At 47.7% G+C, this 17,550-nt stretch overlaps 1 protein-coding gene across 1 annotated transcript in view; it reads right to left on the bottom strand.

The window, feature by feature from the left end:
• The window catches only part of P4HTM (prolyl 4-hydroxylase, transmembrane), a 212,253-nt gene that overhangs the window by 82,453 nt on the left and 112,250 nt on the right, over positions 1-17,550 (bottom strand). Inside the window, exon 4 of the mRNA XM_085624351.1 lies at positions 13,102-13,198. Coding sequence (XP_085480477.1) covers positions 13,102-13,198 — 97 coding nt within the window. The remainder of the gene's footprint in view (positions 1-13,101; positions 13,199-17,550) is intronic.

Here is a 17,550-nt window from a genome sequence, read left to right on the forward strand (position 1 = left end):
GTGAGATAAATGCAGATGGGAGACCAAGGACAGAGATATTTACAAAGGAAACAATTATTTCGAAGGGGAAGGAGTCATTTGTTCTCAAAGACTCAACTGCAGGCGGGACAAAGTAGCATGATAAGCTGCTCTTACCAACCTGTCGCTATGGATATGAGGCTCGGCTTTCATGGAGTGACCCTCCACCTGGTACTAGTAGTAACTCCTCTCTAGTACTCAGCTATCAGACATAACACAAGAAGCACGCTTTCCACTCTACAACTTGAAAACATGCTTTTCAATTGCACTGCCAGTACCTGTACTGAGTTATAACAAGCTTTTTAACATATCTTTACGTCAGTACTGAGCACGCGAACAGCATCTGTTAGAAATGGGGATTCCTGGTTGGCTAGGGCTTGCGCCAAAGCCAGGCAGAAACCACCACTCTAGTCAGGGCAAGGAAGGTACACGCCAAAGATAACCCCTGCTCACCCCCTTGGTAGCTTGGCACGAGCAGTCAGGCTTATCTCTGAGGCAATGTGTAAAGCGTTTGCGCGCGCACCCAGCAACAACACCCAAGGCCCACCACAAAGGAAACTCCACACAAGGTATTCTATAAAAATAGCCTTTGTATTATACACAACACATTAGATAAAAACACACACTTTACAATGTGCCAACAGGCACGGGCAGAATTTACAAGGGATTATATGTACAGGGGACAGGGCCACATGGACCACTGTCCGGAATTAGCACTTTGTAGAAACAGCACTTAGAACATAGGAATAAGACTTTAGAACATAGCACATACAATCACTGTAGCACTAAAAGTAGAACATGTAGCACACAACCAGTAACTACTGGTAACAGGTAAGTACCACCTACGCAACCCTAACCACCTTAGGAAAATATTGCGCACGGAATCAGGACCTCACTAGCACCACCTGTACTAGGGAGAAAACAACCACCTAAGTATCACAATACCTGTAGGGGTAAACGCACATTACACATGATGCATCACATTCAGAGGTGTAGGAAAGGAAAACACATGATGCATAAAATACATTCAGAGGTGCAGGACAAGAATAGCGCCAAACTCACATTAGCCACAACCTGTGGCAGTCCTTAGGCCAACTGGCCTTGAAGGGGCAAGGACGCCCTGTCCAGCAGAGTCAGGGGCCTAAACGGAGCAGCTGGCCACGAAGTGCTGGGCAGCTGGGAACAATGGGGGGGGGAGGGCAACGCTGGAGCCTCGCTGGGCTCAAAACACAAGAAATGCCCCCTAGAGCCTCCGTGGCTCTGAACAAACAATGCGCCGTCGTTGGAGTCCCTCTGGACTCTGAGCAACAACCAATGCCCGGTGTGGGAGCCTCGTGGGCTCTGGACCAAATGTGGGGGCAACGTTGGAGCGGCCCGCTGCCTTCCGGGGCCGCTCTTACTAGCCAACATGCAGCCAAATGTGATGCCGAATGGTGCCACTTCCCATGCAGCCAAAATGTGATGCCGAATGGTGCCACTCTCCATGTAGTCAAGATGTAATGCTGAATGGTGCCACTCTTCATGTAGCCAAGATGTAATGCCGAATGGTGCCCCTCTCCCTGTAGTCAAGATGTAATGCGGAATGGTACCACTCTGCATGTAGCCAAGATGTAATGCCGAATGGTGGCACTTCCCATGTAGGCAAGATTTAATGCCGAATGGTGCCACTCCCCATGTAGCCAGGATGTAATGCCGAATGGTGCCGCTCTTCATGTAGCCAAGATGTAATACCGAAAGGTGCCACTATCCATGTAGCCATGGTGTAATGCCAAATAGTACCGCTCTCCATGTAGCCAAGATGCAATACTGAATGGTCCTGCTCTCCATGTAGCCAGGATGTGATGCCGAATGATGCCACTCCCCATGTAGCCAAGATGCAATACAGAATGATCCAACTCCCCATGTAGTCAAGATGTAATGCCGAATGGTGCCACTCTCTATGTAGCCAAGATGTAATGCCGAATGGTGCCACTCTCCATGCAGCCAGGATGTAATACCGAATGGTGCCACTCTCCATGCAGCCAGGATGTAATACCGAATGGTGCCACTCTCCATGTAGCCAAGATTGATACAGAATGATCCAACTCCTCATGTAGTCAAGATGTAATACCGAAAAGAGCCACTCTCCATGTAGCCAAAATGTGATGCCAAATGGTGCCACTCTCCATGTAGCCAAGATGTAATACCGAATGGTGCCACTATCCATGTAACCATGGTGTAATGCCAAATAGTACCGCTCTCCATGTAGCCAAGATGTAATACCAAAGGTGCCACTATCCATGTAGCCATGGTGTAATGCCAAATAGTACCGCTCTCCATGTAGCCAAGATGTAATACCGAATGGTCCCACTCTCCATGCAGCTAGGATGTGATGCCGAATGGTGCCACTATCCATGTAACCAAGATTTAATGCCGAATGGTGACACTCTGCATGTAGCCAAGATGTAATGCCGAATGGTGCCACTCTCCATGTAGCCATGATGTAATACCGAATGGTGCCGCTCTTCATGTAGCCATGATGTAATACCGAAAGGTGCCACTCTCCATGTAGCCATGGTGTAATGCCAAATAGTACCGCTCTCCATGTAGCCAAGATGTAATACTGAATGGTCCCACTCTCCATGTAGCCAAGATGTAATGCCGAATGGTGCCACTCCCCATGTTGCCAAGATGTAATGCCGAATGGTGCCACTACCCATGTAGCCAGAATGTAATGCCGAATGGTGCCACTCTCCATGCAGCCAAGATGTGATGCTGAATGGTGCCACTCTCCATGTAACCAAGATGTAATGCCGAATGGTGCCACTCTCCATGCAGCCAAGATGTAATACCGAAAGGTGCCACTCCCCATGTAGCCAAGATGTACTGCTGAATGGTGCCACTCCCCATGTAGCCAAGATGTACTGCTGAATGGTGCCACTCCCCATGTAGCCAGGATGTAATGCCGAATGGTGCCACTCCCCATGTAGCCAAGATGTAATGCCGAATGGTGCCACTCTCCATGCAGCCAAGATGTAATACCGAAAGGTGCCACTCCCCATGTAGCCAAGATGTAATGCTGAATAGTGCCACTCTCCATGCAGCCAAGATGTGATGCTGAATGGTGCCACTCTCCATGCAGCCAAGATGTGATGCCGAATGGTGCCACTTCCCATGCAGCCAAAATGTGATGCCGAATGGTGCCACTCTCCATGCAGCCAAGATGTGATGCCGAATGGTGCCACTTCCCATGCAGCCAAAATGTGATGCCGAATGGTGCCACTCTCCATGCAGCCAAGATGTGATGCCGAATGGTGCCACTTCCCATGCAGCCAAAATGTGATGCCGAATGGTGCCACTCTCCATGTAGTCAAGATGTAATGCTGAATGGTGCCACTCTTCATGTAGCCAAGATGTAATGCCGAATGGTGCCACTCTCCATGTAGTCAAGATGTAATGCCGAATGGTGCCACTCTCCATGTAGTCAAGATGTAATGCTGAATGGTGCCACTCTCCATGTAGTCAAGATGTAATGCCGAATGGTGCCCCTCTCCCTGTAGTCAAGATGTAATGCGGAATGGTACCACTCTGCATGTAGCCAAGATGTAATGCCGAATGGTGGCACTTCCCATGTAGGCAAGATTTAATGCCGAATGGTGCCACTCCCCATGTAGCCAGGATGTAATGCCGAATGGTGCCGCTCTTCATGTAGCCAAGATGTAATACCGAAAGGTGCCACTATCCATGTAGCCATGGTGTAATGCCAAATAGTACCGCTCTCCATGTAGCCAATATGTAATACAGAATGATCCAACTCTCTATGTAGCCAAGATGTAATGCCGAAAGGTGCCACTCTTCATGTAGCCAAGATGTAATGCCGAATGGTGCCACTCTCCATGTAGTCAAGATGTAATGCGGAATGGTACCACTCTGCATGTAGCCAAGATGTAATGCCGAATGTTGCCACTCCTCATGTAGCCACGATGTAATGCCGAATGGTGCCACTCTCCATGCAGCCAAGATGTGATGCCAAATGGTGCCACTCTCCATGCAGCCAAGATGTAATACCGAAAGGTGCCACTCCCCATGTAGCCAAGATGTACTGCTGAATGGTGCCACTCCCCATTTAGCCAAGATGTAATGCTGAATGGTGCCACTCTCCATGCAGCCAAGATGTGATGCCGAATGGTGCCACTCCCCATGTAGCCAAGATGTAATGCTGAATGGTGCCACTCTCCATGCACCCAAGATGTAATGCTGAATGGTGCCACTCTCCATGCACCCAAGATGTGATGCTGAATGGTGCCACTCCCCATGTAGCTAAGATATAATGCTGAATGGTGCCACTCTCCATGCAGCCAAGATGTGATGCCGAATGGTGCCACTCTCCATGTAACCAAGATGTAATACCGAAAGGTGCCACTCCCCATGTAGCCAAGATGTACTGCTGAATGGTGCCACTCCCCATTTAGCCAAGATGTGATGCCGAATGGTGCTAGAGATTTTTAATCATGAAAAGTGCTACTTTCTGATTGGGCAGCTTTAAAGCTCTCCAAACATTTGATGCTTGGATGTCAGTACATATTTACAAATGCATGTATGTCGTGTTTGCATAGCATGAACCTAACCCATAGGCAGGGCAGCGTTGTAGAGATTTAAAGACAGATACAATTAGGAAGTGACTCCAGGCAGGGAATGCGGGGTTCCGAGCAGGGCCATGGACTAGTTTCTGTGTTACAATGTAGTGCTCTTTAAAGAGTCTTCAGTTCTTTCATAAAGGGAAGAAGGTTAGGGACAGTCCTGTTGGATAAATGGATGTCATTCCACAGCAAGAGTATGAATAGGGACAAGTCCAATATCCTTGTGGTTTCCTTCTTTCTTCTTCATTTCTAGTCTGATGGTGTCCTGGCTGCAGGTGTGCCGAGAGCCTCTAGTGAGGGTGAACTTACGATCCAGACAGGCAGTGCTGCTGGTTGTGATGCCGTAGATGATGGAGCTGGTTTTAAAGGTGGAGCAGCCTGGCAATGGCAGCCGGTGGATTTCCTTATGGGTGGAGTGATGTGATGATATCTCTTAAGGTCCTTGAAAATGTGTGAGTGGTATGTAGGAGTCTATTAAGAAAGGGCACAGGCAGCGTGGGGGACAGTGTGGAGTCTGGGAGACCACAGACTTGGCCACCATTGGTATGCAAATGTACAAGGGCTAAGACAGCAGTTCTGAAGACGCTTTTTAAGTGACTTTGTGCTGGTCGAAATTTGAGCTTTGAATCCACCCATGCTCAAGTCGTTCAGCCAGGTTTGAGCTAGTTGTTGCTTATTCTTGTTGGTGAAGAGGAGGAATCCAGTTTTGGAGGGATCAAGTTTCATGAAGGTTTTGGACATCCAGGTCTGGATAAGAAGCAGACAGTTCCTGGGGCAGGAGGACATCTAGTGAGGAGTAAACGTCCACGTAGACTGTGTGTCACTAGTTTACTGATGGATTTGGATGTTGCTTCTTGTATTTGAATCTTCTTAAGGAGCCGCAAACACTTGACATGACTTCCAGAATGTGCATATGGCATGGCAGCCCCTTTCTTAATCAAAAGGGAACGAGCGGAATCCGATCTACCTATAAGAGAGCATCTCAGTCAAACGAGAAATTAAATCCAGCCCGGAACCACTCCTGCAAGCCTCCCATAACCTGTGGCACTGGTCCATGACAGAAAAGGAAAGCAACAGAGGAGGCTGACCAGCTAGACAAAGCAGCATGTTTGTTCAGATGACCACACCAGGCATGCCCACTCTTACTGCCACAAAAAGCAAGTTACTTACCGTCCGTAGAGCTTTTTCTGGTTGATATTCTATCTGACTGCAGATTCCCTACCTTTACAGTATTCCCAGGCACCAGTCTCGATCCAGAAGATTTTTCAGCATAGCCACTGCACTCAAGCAGATGATGTCCTGTGGCTCAATGTCAGCTTCACTGGGACTGGAGCCACCCAAGCTTGCTGACGTCAGTTCCTTCATAGATACCAACCACACCCTCGTATGTGTAGCCCAAAAACAACTTTTTCGTGCCAGTTTGCAGATGTCTAATTTGGGACGTTTGTAGGTGGAAACGAGTCTATTCCATAGAACGAGGGAGGCAGGAGAGCAGTGAGGACTCTTCGGTTAGATAATGTATCCTCCAGAAAGAGCACAGCGAAGGTAAGTAACGCGTTCTTCTAATGGATACTACTAAAAGCGGATTCATCACCCTTGGAATATATACAAAATCAGTACCTTGCCAGTGCTGGGTCTGTGGAATGAGTCAGACAAATTAGTTATTTAGGACTAAATGGCAAAGATGCCCACCCTGCTGAAACTGGCTGTTAAAGCAGTAGTGCATTGTGAACGTGTGCACGGATACGTACGTTGCAGTCTTATCAATATCTAGGACAGGCTCTTTGCATAGTAACACAGTGGTAGCAGCCATGACCCTGGTGGAATGGGCCCTCAACCCTTCTGGAGGCTGCTTCTTGGCGACTGCATAGCAGGACCTAATGCAAAGAACTATCCGCCTGGACCAAGTCCACTTCTGCACTCCTTTGCCTTTCTTTGCCCAGGGAAACTTCATGAAAAGCGGATCATCCACCTGATAGTTTTTGGTACAAAGGAAGTAAAAGCTGAGCACCCTTGAGGGGTCTAACCATGACATTTCTCCTCCTTTTTCGAGGGGTGACGTGGGGCAAAGTACGTTAGAAGAGTGATGGAATGCCCGGCATGAGAAGAAGTCACAACTTTTGGTAGAAAAGACACTCTGCACTGATTTGTCTGGAAATAAGGTGGCATAGGGAGCTGGACTGACAAAGCCTGAACCTCACTCATGTGATGAGTTGAAGTTATCGCAATGAGAAAGACAATCTTCAGGGTCAGGAGACATAGGTAGCAGCAGAGCAACTGATCAAAAGGGGTACACACGAAAAAGCCAAGGACCAAATTAAGGTGCCACTGTGGCATCATGAAAGGTTTAGGAGGAAACATGAAGACTAAACCTTTGAGAAAATGCATCACAAGATATAATATGAACGAGGACAGTTGGTCCAGTAAATGCAAAAGTCAGACTGGGCTGATCGATTATCTTTAACAGTCCTCACTACAAGTCCTTACTAGATCAAATACAGAACAAACAGTAACACATCTGATAGTTTGGATTGCAATGGGTCTATGTTACGGGTACCAAACCATGCCACAAACTTGTTCCAATGTCTGACATAAACAGATTTTGTCGCAAGACGCCTGGCCGTCAGGAAAACATCTGCCACTTTAGACTGAATGCAGTTAAATGGCACCACTAAATCTCCATGCATGGAGGCGTTTACAGCGCAGGCCCGGGTGCATGAGCGGCGGCCTGATCGGAGGACAGATGCTCATGCACAGAAGCTCCAGGTACTCAGCCCAATTCGGAGCCACTAGGATAACTTGAGCCAGGTGAATCCTGATCTTCTTCAGACCTTGGGGTGGGAGAGGTAGCGGTGGGAAGGGAAACAGAAGTCCCATGCTCCACTTTAGGTGGAATGCATCTCTAAGAAAGACATCCGATCAATGGTGCCCACATCGAATCCCAATACCTCAAGTACCAGTATCCTAGTTTACCAACAACAGTATGGTCAGGGCTGGCCTTTTACATTGGTGAGCTGGACCCATGCCCAGTGCGCCGGGCTTCAGAGGGGGGCACCAAAGTGCTTGCATCAAGGTCATACACTGGGCAGTCTCACCCCAACCTGTCTCTAGTGACTCTGCTTAAACTGTTCTTGACCTTTTTGTTCTACATCTCATAGGCGCCATCTTACACTCCCTTAATCCCCTTCCCATGTCCTTCAACAGCTTCCCCAGGCCATCATTCAAGCAGCACCCCTCTCTGCCCCTCACCAGCATGAAGCAGCAGAGCTATGAGGAGCAGAGATGTCTGTGTTCAGAGGCCAGTCACTACTCTGAGATAATCAGAGAACAGCTGGCCTCTGAACACAAAGAGGGCCCAGGTACCTCATTTTACGTACCAGCAGCAGCAAGGGCACCAGGAGAGCACCAAATGTGGTTCCACCAAGGGCCCTACCCTAGCTAAGACTGACCCTGATATGGTTAACACGCTTCAGCAGCACGTGCACCCCGCCTCATACTGCGCTGTGGATACAGCCGTAAGCTAGTACACTTCAACCGGTGCCACTGCGCTGTGGATACAGCCATAAGCTAGTACACTTCAACCGGTGGCACTGCGCTGTGGATACAGCCGTAAGCTAGTACACTTCAACCGGTGCCATTGCGCTGTGGATACAGCCGTAAGCTAGTACACTTCAACCGGTGCCACTGTGCTGTGGATACAGCCGTAAGCTAGTACACTTAAACCGGTGCCATTGTGCTGTGGATACAGCCGTAAGCTAGTACACTTCAACCGGTGCCACTGCGCTGTGGATACAGCCGTAAGCTAGTACACTTCAACCGGTGCCACTGCGCTGTGAATACAGCCGTAAGCTAGTACACTTCAACTGGTGCCATTGCACTGTGGATACAGCCGTAAGCTAGTACACTTCAACCGGTGGCACTGCGCTGTGGATACAACCGTAAGCTAGTACACTTCAACCGGTGCCACTGCGCTGTGGATACAGCCGTAAGCTAGTACACTTCAACCAGTGCCATTGCGCTGTGGATACAGTCGTAAGCTAGTACACTTCAACCGGTGCCACTGCACTGTGGATACAGTCGTAAGCTAGTACACTTCAACCGGTGGCATTGCGCTGTGGATACAGTCGTAAGCTAGTACACTTCAACCGGTGGCACTGCGCTGTGGATACAGCCGTAAGCTAGTACACTTCAACCGGTGCCACTGCGCTGTGGATACAGCCGTAAGCTAGTACACTTCAACCGGTGGCACTGCGCTGTGGATACAGCCGTAAGCTAGTACACTTCAACCGGTGCCACTGCGCTGTGGATACAGTCGTAAGCTAGTACAATTCAACCGATGCCACTGCGCTGTGGATACAGCCGTAAGCTAGTACACTTCAACCGGTGCCACTGCGCTGTGGATACAGCCGTAAGCTAGTACACTTCAACCGGTGGCACTGCGCTGTGGATACAGCCGTAAGCTAGTACACTTCAGCCGGTGCCTTAGCTGCTGCTCTATCGTCTCCCACTAAAGGACAACAAGACACAAGCTGGGATATGCTGCAGCAAAGCCAATCTCTTTCCAACAAGTGTCCTCTATGCTCATCTCAAAATCTACTCTTAAAGTTGAAGGAAACACGAAGGCAACCTGACCTCTCTCTCAGTTTCTTTAAAACCTACTAAACCGCCTTTGCTGTCACACCCCTCAATCACAGACACTGTAAGTTACTTTTTCTTGGAGAAGTTCTCTTCCAGTGCTACTTAAATGCCACATTTTCCTTTTCTACGACTTTAGGACAATGTCCATGCCTCTGGTCCTTCTATCATTGTAAAGTCAGTGCATTTTTACACAATCTCTTCAAGCCATTCCTTTTGATAGCATTGTTCTACAGCCTTGTAAAAGTCCTTTCAGAAGACACACATGTTGGCTGTGATACTTGCTGTTCCCTTGGTTGAAACAACTCTTGGAAACTGCCTGAGGTCCATCATTAGCCTCAATTCAAACACAGCATACCCGCCTCTTCGAAGTACAGCATCGTAAAGAGACTGTATTGTTTTACTTCATATGATCAGGGCACAACTGTCGAAATGAATACCACACATTGTACACTACACGTAATCTATATTCTTGAACATTGAAGAGTAAGGTGCTTTACATTTCCACTTCCTGTTGTGTGCTACACAAACCGGTCTATGATGCGGGTGATGATTCCAACCACCACTCCTGGTGCACTCCTATGGTAGCTGAGAGAGGTCTGTCGCAGCACCACATCCAACACTGCTGCCATACACCGTGCTTACAGCGCAGTGAAGTTAGCCACTTTCAGTTGTGGTGTGCGGTTGATTCCTTCCACTGATACCACTGCAATAGTTGAGTCCTCTGACAGCACTTTATTCTGCTTGTTGCACGGATATACAATATTCCTTCTAACTAACCCTGCCTCCGCACGGTTGCACTTTCTGCGGTTTTTCACATACAAGTTTCTGAGGCTAAGGCCTTTAGCCGCCTCTGATGGCAATCTTATACAGCACTTTATTTTGCTTGTTGCACGGATTTATAATATTTCTAATAACTAACCCTGCCTCTGCACGGATGCACTTTCTGCGGTTCTTACACCTACAAGCTTTTGAGGGTTAACCCTTTCAAGCCTCGGCCCACATGGTTATAAATCATTTTTAGTTTCCCCACCTGCATGTTGTATAGTCACCACACCACTTTTTGTAGTCATGAAGCATTAAAAATAGTTTGTGTTTTATTAAGGTTAGACATGACGCTTCCTGTCTCAGCCCCTCCTGCACGCGAGTCGTACCTTTGTTTTAACATCTTTATGTCTTGATTTATTGCGCCTCCCTATATAGCCTAACTATATTTTGTTTGTTTTGTAGCAAAGGACGAAGGACATATTGTTAGTGCTTAAAGGTGTCTTACACTAAGCAGATAGCACCTTACTCCCTTGAAACGAGAAAGGAGACATGCTAGTAAAAATGGAACATGTGGACAGAATGTTTTTTCTTTAGTTGTATGTATAATTTGGGACATCCACTATTTAAACACGGGACACGGGGAGCGATTGGGAGGTGCAGTGACTCGTGCTCTCAAGTAGATACTTTAAACAGACTAGAGTCAAAGTTCCTATAAGTAAGAAAGGGCTGAGAGAGGGCGAGATAACTAAAGTCGTTCTGCTACTCTATGAGTGGGGGACAGTGTGTCCTTATCATGGTGCCCTCACACCCCCCGAAGGATGTCATGCTTCATCATTGGGCTGGTGCTCCTCGTCGGGCTGGCGCTGCAATGCCCTGCAATGCCCTACAGGTCCCCGAAGGGTCACTTTTTCGGAGATGTTTTGATAAAGCCATGTGGGTGCATGGGGGTAAGTGGCAGTGAAGTCCTAAATGTGTCGTTAAGAAATGACTGGAGGGAATTTAGGAATTCTATTAAAGAGGCCTCAAGTATATCCATTAGGGGTATGCAATATAACTAGCTACAGAGGGACATAACACCCCTCACAGCAGCACTAATTTCTGTGCACTTTTTTTTAATAATGACGGAGGGATCACCTCTTTAATAAAATTCCTATATTCCCTCCAGTCATTTCTTAACCACACATTTAGGACTTCACTGCCACTTACACCCATGCACCCACACAGCTTTATCAAAAGATCCCTGAAAAAGTGACCAATCGGGGGACCCGTAGGGCATTGCAGCGCCGGCCCGACAAGGAGCACCAACCCAATGATGAAGCATGACAACCTTCGGGGTGTGTGAGGGCATCATGATAAGGACACACTGTCCCCCACTCATAGAGTAGCAGAACGACTTTAGTTATCTCTCCCTCTCTCAGCCCTTTCTTACTTATAGGAACTTTGACTCTAGTCTGTTTAAAGTATCATTTGGGACATGAACTGTATAATGATTACATAGATCGGATTTTTTGTACTGTGCATTTTAAGTTTTTAGGTCGAGCCTGGGCAGCGCATGCGCTGCTCTGCGAGGCATGCTGGATTGAGGTAGGGACTTGAAGCTCCGCCCACATTTTTCATTGGCTTGTGTAATTCTCCACTGTAAACTGTGGCTGTTCATTGGTCAAAAGGCTTAGTAGTCCCTGCTTAGTACCGTCTTGTCTCATTTTGTAACCTCCCATGGCGGCACCCCCTGTTACGTGTGTTGTTGCTCGGCAGGCATTGTAAATGATAATGCCTTTAATTTATCCGTTTTAAAAACAACACATAAATAAAAAGCATTATTATTAACAATGCCAATTGCTCAAACTCTCAAGAATGAGAGACCGATTGCATTGCAAATGCTTGTTATTATTGTATGGCTTTACTGTAAAGCTGAATCAATTAACTTGATGATGAGTTCTCTAACATCCCTGCTCCGTGGCTCTGCTTCTGGCCACTGCATCCTGCCGCTGTTAGCCCTTCTGGATACGGACAGGCTGATTAAAAGACACACAAAGAATGAGTTCTGGCCGAGGAGGCCTAGCTTTTCAGAGTCCCTGCTTGAATAATCATTCAGCAACAGTTCAGACAACTCTTGAATACTTCTGGAATGAATTTTCTTGTATCTGCTGTTTCCATGGAAAGAATACCAGCCACGGCTGAGTTTTTCAGTTGTTACCTGTCTTGGCCTAAACATACCAGCCATGTAAGGTCAATCTTGGCCATGTCCCAACCTAAGAAGTGGCTCTGCGAACTGTAATGTGCCTGGCTAAAGGACTCGCACAGGTATCAATGAGAGGTATCAGACCAGAGAAGATGACCTCACTGTTCACAGCCTAGGGTCTCCTTTGAAAACACCTTTATGGACTTCAACACCATTAGAGGGAACCGCCCTGAAAGGGAACTTGAAAAAAAGAGAAAACTTTGCACACTTCTGGGGTGAGTTTCTTTTCCCTGGGGCTCTGAGTGGATTCCTCCCGGAAAATAACAGGAGCATGGAATCTTACTTGATTTCTAGGAGGCAGGTCAAAATCTGGTTATTTTTATAATGACATTGCCCGGGGTGACTTCCCGGCTCTTTCTGCATTTACTTTGTTAGGGTTGTCCCCCTTTCCTCTGGTGCCTCACTCTGAGACAGCACTTCAATGCCGTTTGGTTGTATATGCTTTATAAATTCAAATTCAATGTAAAAAGGGTCCTCCTGGACAGTATGGGGAAGCACGTGTTCTTGATTGACGCGCATATCATCAGCGATTGCATGGATTACGCAAATCGTCCTGGAGCCAAGTCAGCTTTGCACCAACTCTTGCTCTGAGGATTCAACAACAGGCACAACAATACACACTGGTCAGACTCTGTCAATGTAGCTCCCACACTTACCAGGTCCTGCAAATGTTGGTTACAGGCTCCACAGGCCCAGGTGCGGTCTATGTAATCCCGCCCCTGATGCCCTCAAACCCCAGATCATCCTAACCTACACTGCAGCCCATGTCTGGTGTAACAGCATCACATCCTAGGTCACAGAAAGAAGGGTGTTCCTCACCATCTCCGTCGGGGTCAGCCTTAACCGCGGCATACATCTCGCGGATATTGTCAGGCGTCATCCATCGGCCACTCCCCAAGCGGGTGTGAGTCAAAACCTACAATGATAGAGAAGGCTTTGAAAATGCTGTCACTGTTCTCAGCAAAATAAGCCAAAAAGAATCACCTCTTATGTAAACAAACTGCTGTTTCGTGTTCAAGTTAAAACGGAGTACAGTAAGGCACAAGGCGCTTCGGAGCACTCGTTATTGATACTTAAGGAAGCAGGACACAGGGTCTACCAGGGTCACACAGCATGCGAGGGCTCAATACCTTTGTGAAGAAGTCACACTGTCTCACCATGGGGCGGGTGCAATCATCATGGAAATAATGTATGACTTTTTAAGGGAGATTATTATGGCATCCCCGGTTGTAGAGCATGCAATATATTAATTTTCAAACAAAAATTATTTTACTATAAACAAGGTAACTCAGTCCTCTCAAAGCAATGAGCACAGTTTGAATGTTGATGATTCAAGAAGCCAACAGGAATGTTTCTCAGAGTTCCATTTGTTTTCAGGGTCGTGGTATAATTGGTTTTGGTTTAAAAAGGGAATGATACTGCACATTACCTTCAGTGCCTACTGTCGGTATGTAGGGCGTCCTGAAGTTGGCAGTTTGCGAGTCTGTGAAAACAGCCGCTAGCGCTAGTCTGAACTTTAGGGGATATTCACTAGACATGTGACACTATTTGCTCTTAAAACTGGCTTCTGTCTCCTATATGTGCAGGTTTTATTGTTTTTGACCTAGGTTGGCCTCCATTTTGTCACCTGCATTCAGATCATGAATAAGAAGTGACACCTGAAGGAGGAGGGTAGTGAAATGTGTGCATTCCTTAAATCAGCAAAAGTACAAGGTTAAAGACGGCTTTATCTTTCACATTTCACCAGCAGGTTACGCACCGAGCAGGCCTGTCCCCTCGTGAATATCTCCACCGGCTACAGACATTCACACGGCGTGAGGGCCTGCTAGACCTGTGGGAACCTGGAAGAGCTGGGGAGGATCTGGAAGAGCTGCGAGTTCCTGGAAGAGCTATGGGAGCCTGAAAGAAATGGGAGGGCCTGGAAGAGCTGTGGGGGCCTGGAAGAGCTATGGGAGCCTGAAAGAATTGTGAGGGTCAGGAAGAGCTGTGTGGGTCAGGAAGAGCTGTGTGGGTCAGGAAGAGCTGTGTGGGTCAGGAAGAGCTGTGTGGGTCTGGAAGAGCTGTGATGGAGAGGTCCTTGAATTCCTTTCAGGTGAATATTTAAAGGGTTGAGGCACTCCTAGAGAGGGTCATTAAGTTAAGTACAAGGTCTTTCATCTACAATACCCAAGTTATTGGGTAGCTCCCTTAAATACTTCTGTGACCTTGAATACAGATCAGAGTGCAGAAGAAGGACATTCCTTTCGCTTAGGCCCCCCTGTAGGGTCAGACCGAGAAAGGCCCCGACAACATCTTAGAAGAGGGTAGCAAATAAAAAGTTTTCGAAGAAATCTGTAATAAGAGGTAAATTAATGAAGGGCCTGCCCGGCCTCTGCACCCCTTAAAGCACACCAGTGAAGACACCACAGAGAAACAATAACAAGCATTGGCATAGCCAATAGGTCTCGCTTTTGGGACCTTCTAAGTATTTAGTTATGCAGCACAATATCCTTGGTGCAACCACATCAACTGTTGCGTGGGTAAACACTTATAAGGTCCCAAAGGCGATACCTATTGGCTATGCCAATGCTTGGTGTGGTTGTGTGTGTGGTTGTGTGTGTGGGTGCGGGTGTGGGTGCGGGTGTGGGTGTGGGTGCGGTTGTGGGTGTGTGTGGATGTGTGGTTGGGTGTGTGGTTGTGTGTGTGTGGTTGTGTGTGTGGTTGTGGTTGTGTGTGTGGTTGTGTGTGAGTGGTATGTGTGGTTGTGTGTGAGTGGTATGTGTGGTTGTGTGTGTGGTTCTGTGTGTGATTGTGTGTGTGGTTATGTGTGTGGTTGTATGTATGGTTGTGTGTGTGTGGTTGTGTGTGTGTGGTTATGTGTGTGTGTGGTTGTGTGTGGTTGTGTGTGTGGTTGTGTGTGTGTGGTTGTGTGTGTGGTTGTGGTTGTGTGTGGTTGTGTGTGTGGTTGTGGTTGTGTGTGGTTGTGTGTGGGTGTGTGTGTGTGGTTGCGTGTGTGGTTGTGTATGTGGTTGTGTGTGGTTGCGTGTGTTGTTGTGTATGTGGTTGTGTGTGTGATTGTGTGTGGTTGTGTGTGTGGTTGTGGTTGTGTGTGTGTGGTTGTGTGTGTGGTTGTGTGTGTGTGGTTGAGTGTGTGTGTGGTTGAGTATGTGTGTGTGGTTGTGTGTGTGGTTGTGTGGTTGTGTGTGGTTGCGTGTGCGTGTGTGTGTGTGTGGTTGTGTGTGTGTGTGGTTGTGTGTGGGTGTGGTTGTGTGTGTGGTTGTGTGTATGGTTGTGTGTGTGTGGTTGTGTGTGTGGTTGTGGGTATGTGTGGTTGGGTGAGTGGTTGTGTGTGTGATTGTGTGTGTGGTTGGGTGAGTGGTTGTGTGGTTGTGTGTGTGGTTGGGTACTGCCTGGGAAGCCGACTCAGCAATGAGGCCACATGTGTGGTTGTGGTTGTGTGTGTGGTTGTGGTTGTGTGTGGGTGCGGTTGTGGGTACAGGTGTGGGTGTGTGTGTGGATGTGTGGTTGGGTGTGGTTGTGTGTGTGTGGTTGTGTGTGTGTGTGTGGTTGTGGTTGTGTGTGTTGTGCGTGTGGTTGTGTGTGTGCAGCTGGGTGTGGTTGTGTGTGTGTGGGTGTGTGTGTGCTTGTGTGTGTTTGTGGTTGTGTGTGTGTGGGTGTGGTTGTGTGTGGTTGTGTGTGAGTGGTTGTGTGTGGTTGTGTGTGTGGTTGGGTACTGCCTGGGAAGCTGACTCAGCCTGGGCTGACACACACGACAGGGGGGGCTGATGCCCTTTGAGCCCTATGGGCATTGCGCGCCTGACTACCCTAGTGTCAGCGCTCAGCAACGAGGCCACATGTGGGCCGCACCAGTGCTTACTTTGTTAAAATGTAAGTGCCAGGGCCCGAGGTCTTCACACCAGCTGCCACTACCCACAGTTCCTGCTACCACTGCTGAGGAATGCCAGTGCCAACTTTACTTATCATCACACCAAACCAGCGGGAAATTTTGGACAATTTCAGGTCAGCGGGAAGACCTGGAAGTGCTAGTTTTGTATCCCTGTGGTGTAATCTTATAAGTGCTGGTATTGAAAAATAAGTGCAGGCGATTGAGCTTGCTAGAGCCAAGACTCAAAGGGAAGGAAAAACAGTAAACTTGGAAAATAAATTCATAAAAGCATGTTTCATATGTAAGAAAAGGGGGACGCTCAGGGGCACATCAGATTTGGAGTGCACCACCTGTGCCTTTTTAAAAATGCAGCACGAATTTGGAAACTAACGCCTCCTGCGCGGGGACAAAGGCAAAAGAAGTGTTTGACTTAGGCTGAAAGAACCTATTGTGGCCTCACCTGTGGGAAGGTGCCACGTCGTATAAAGAAACTCTTATGGAAATATTCAATACAATGCTTACATCCAAGATACGTCTCTCCCGTTCTGCCCCGTATAGTTGACAACTAACTTTAGATGTTCGGATCTTTCCTTGGAGCTTTGACCTTCATGCAGTGAGTGAGCAGTGAGCTGGCCCTTGGAAGCCCTTCTACTGGCTACTCCTGGCATGGACGGTTTATTAGAGCTCTCAAGCGCTTATATGCCACTCTTTCTTGAAACACGCTATATCAGGGTAATTTTTGAAAGGGCAGTAGGTGTGTTACTGTTCATGCCTAATGGAAAGCTATTTACTGGCCCATCTAAACAGTCACTTCCAATAGTAGTGAAACGTCACTCCTACCCTGCAATATGGTGCAGTTCTGTCACTGATACATAACTTTCATAGTTAGCTTCATTTTATTAAATGTGTAGAGCGCCTTCTCCAGTGTCACATCGAATTATACAATGCATAAAACTGTGAAGCAACAGCATTGACCTTTAAGATGGAAAGAAAGAAGAGAGATTGGTCCTTTAGGAGGGAACAGAGTGAGTAAAGAGGCTGAGGGCTGGTGCCTTCATGAGGAGAAGTAAAGCAGCAGCTTTAGTGCCCCCCCCTCCCCTAGTGCCGGCACCAAGTCACAGGAAATGGACATGAAAAGGATTTTACGTTGGTGAATGGGGAGCGCTGCAGCTGGAAAAATCTAATTTGCCTGGAGCTCTGAAATTACTCCTACCATTCCTGCTTGGGGGCAAGCACAGAAAAAGAAGAAAGTGAGACTTGCCAATAGGTGGACAGCGTGAGACCGGAGAGGCAAGGTGGCGCTGGCACATGGAATGGAGATTACGGCCAAGAGTAAAGGCCGCCAAAACTGAAGACAAGTCAAAGCTCAAGAGCACCGGTGCATTTAAATGTGGTGCAGAGGA

This window comes from Triturus cristatus, chromosome 9 (assembly GCF_964204655.1).
Source record: "Triturus cristatus chromosome 9, aTriCri1.1, whole genome shotgun sequence".
Classification (NCBI taxonomy): Eukaryota; Metazoa; Chordata; class Amphibia; order Caudata; family Salamandridae; genus Triturus; species Triturus cristatus.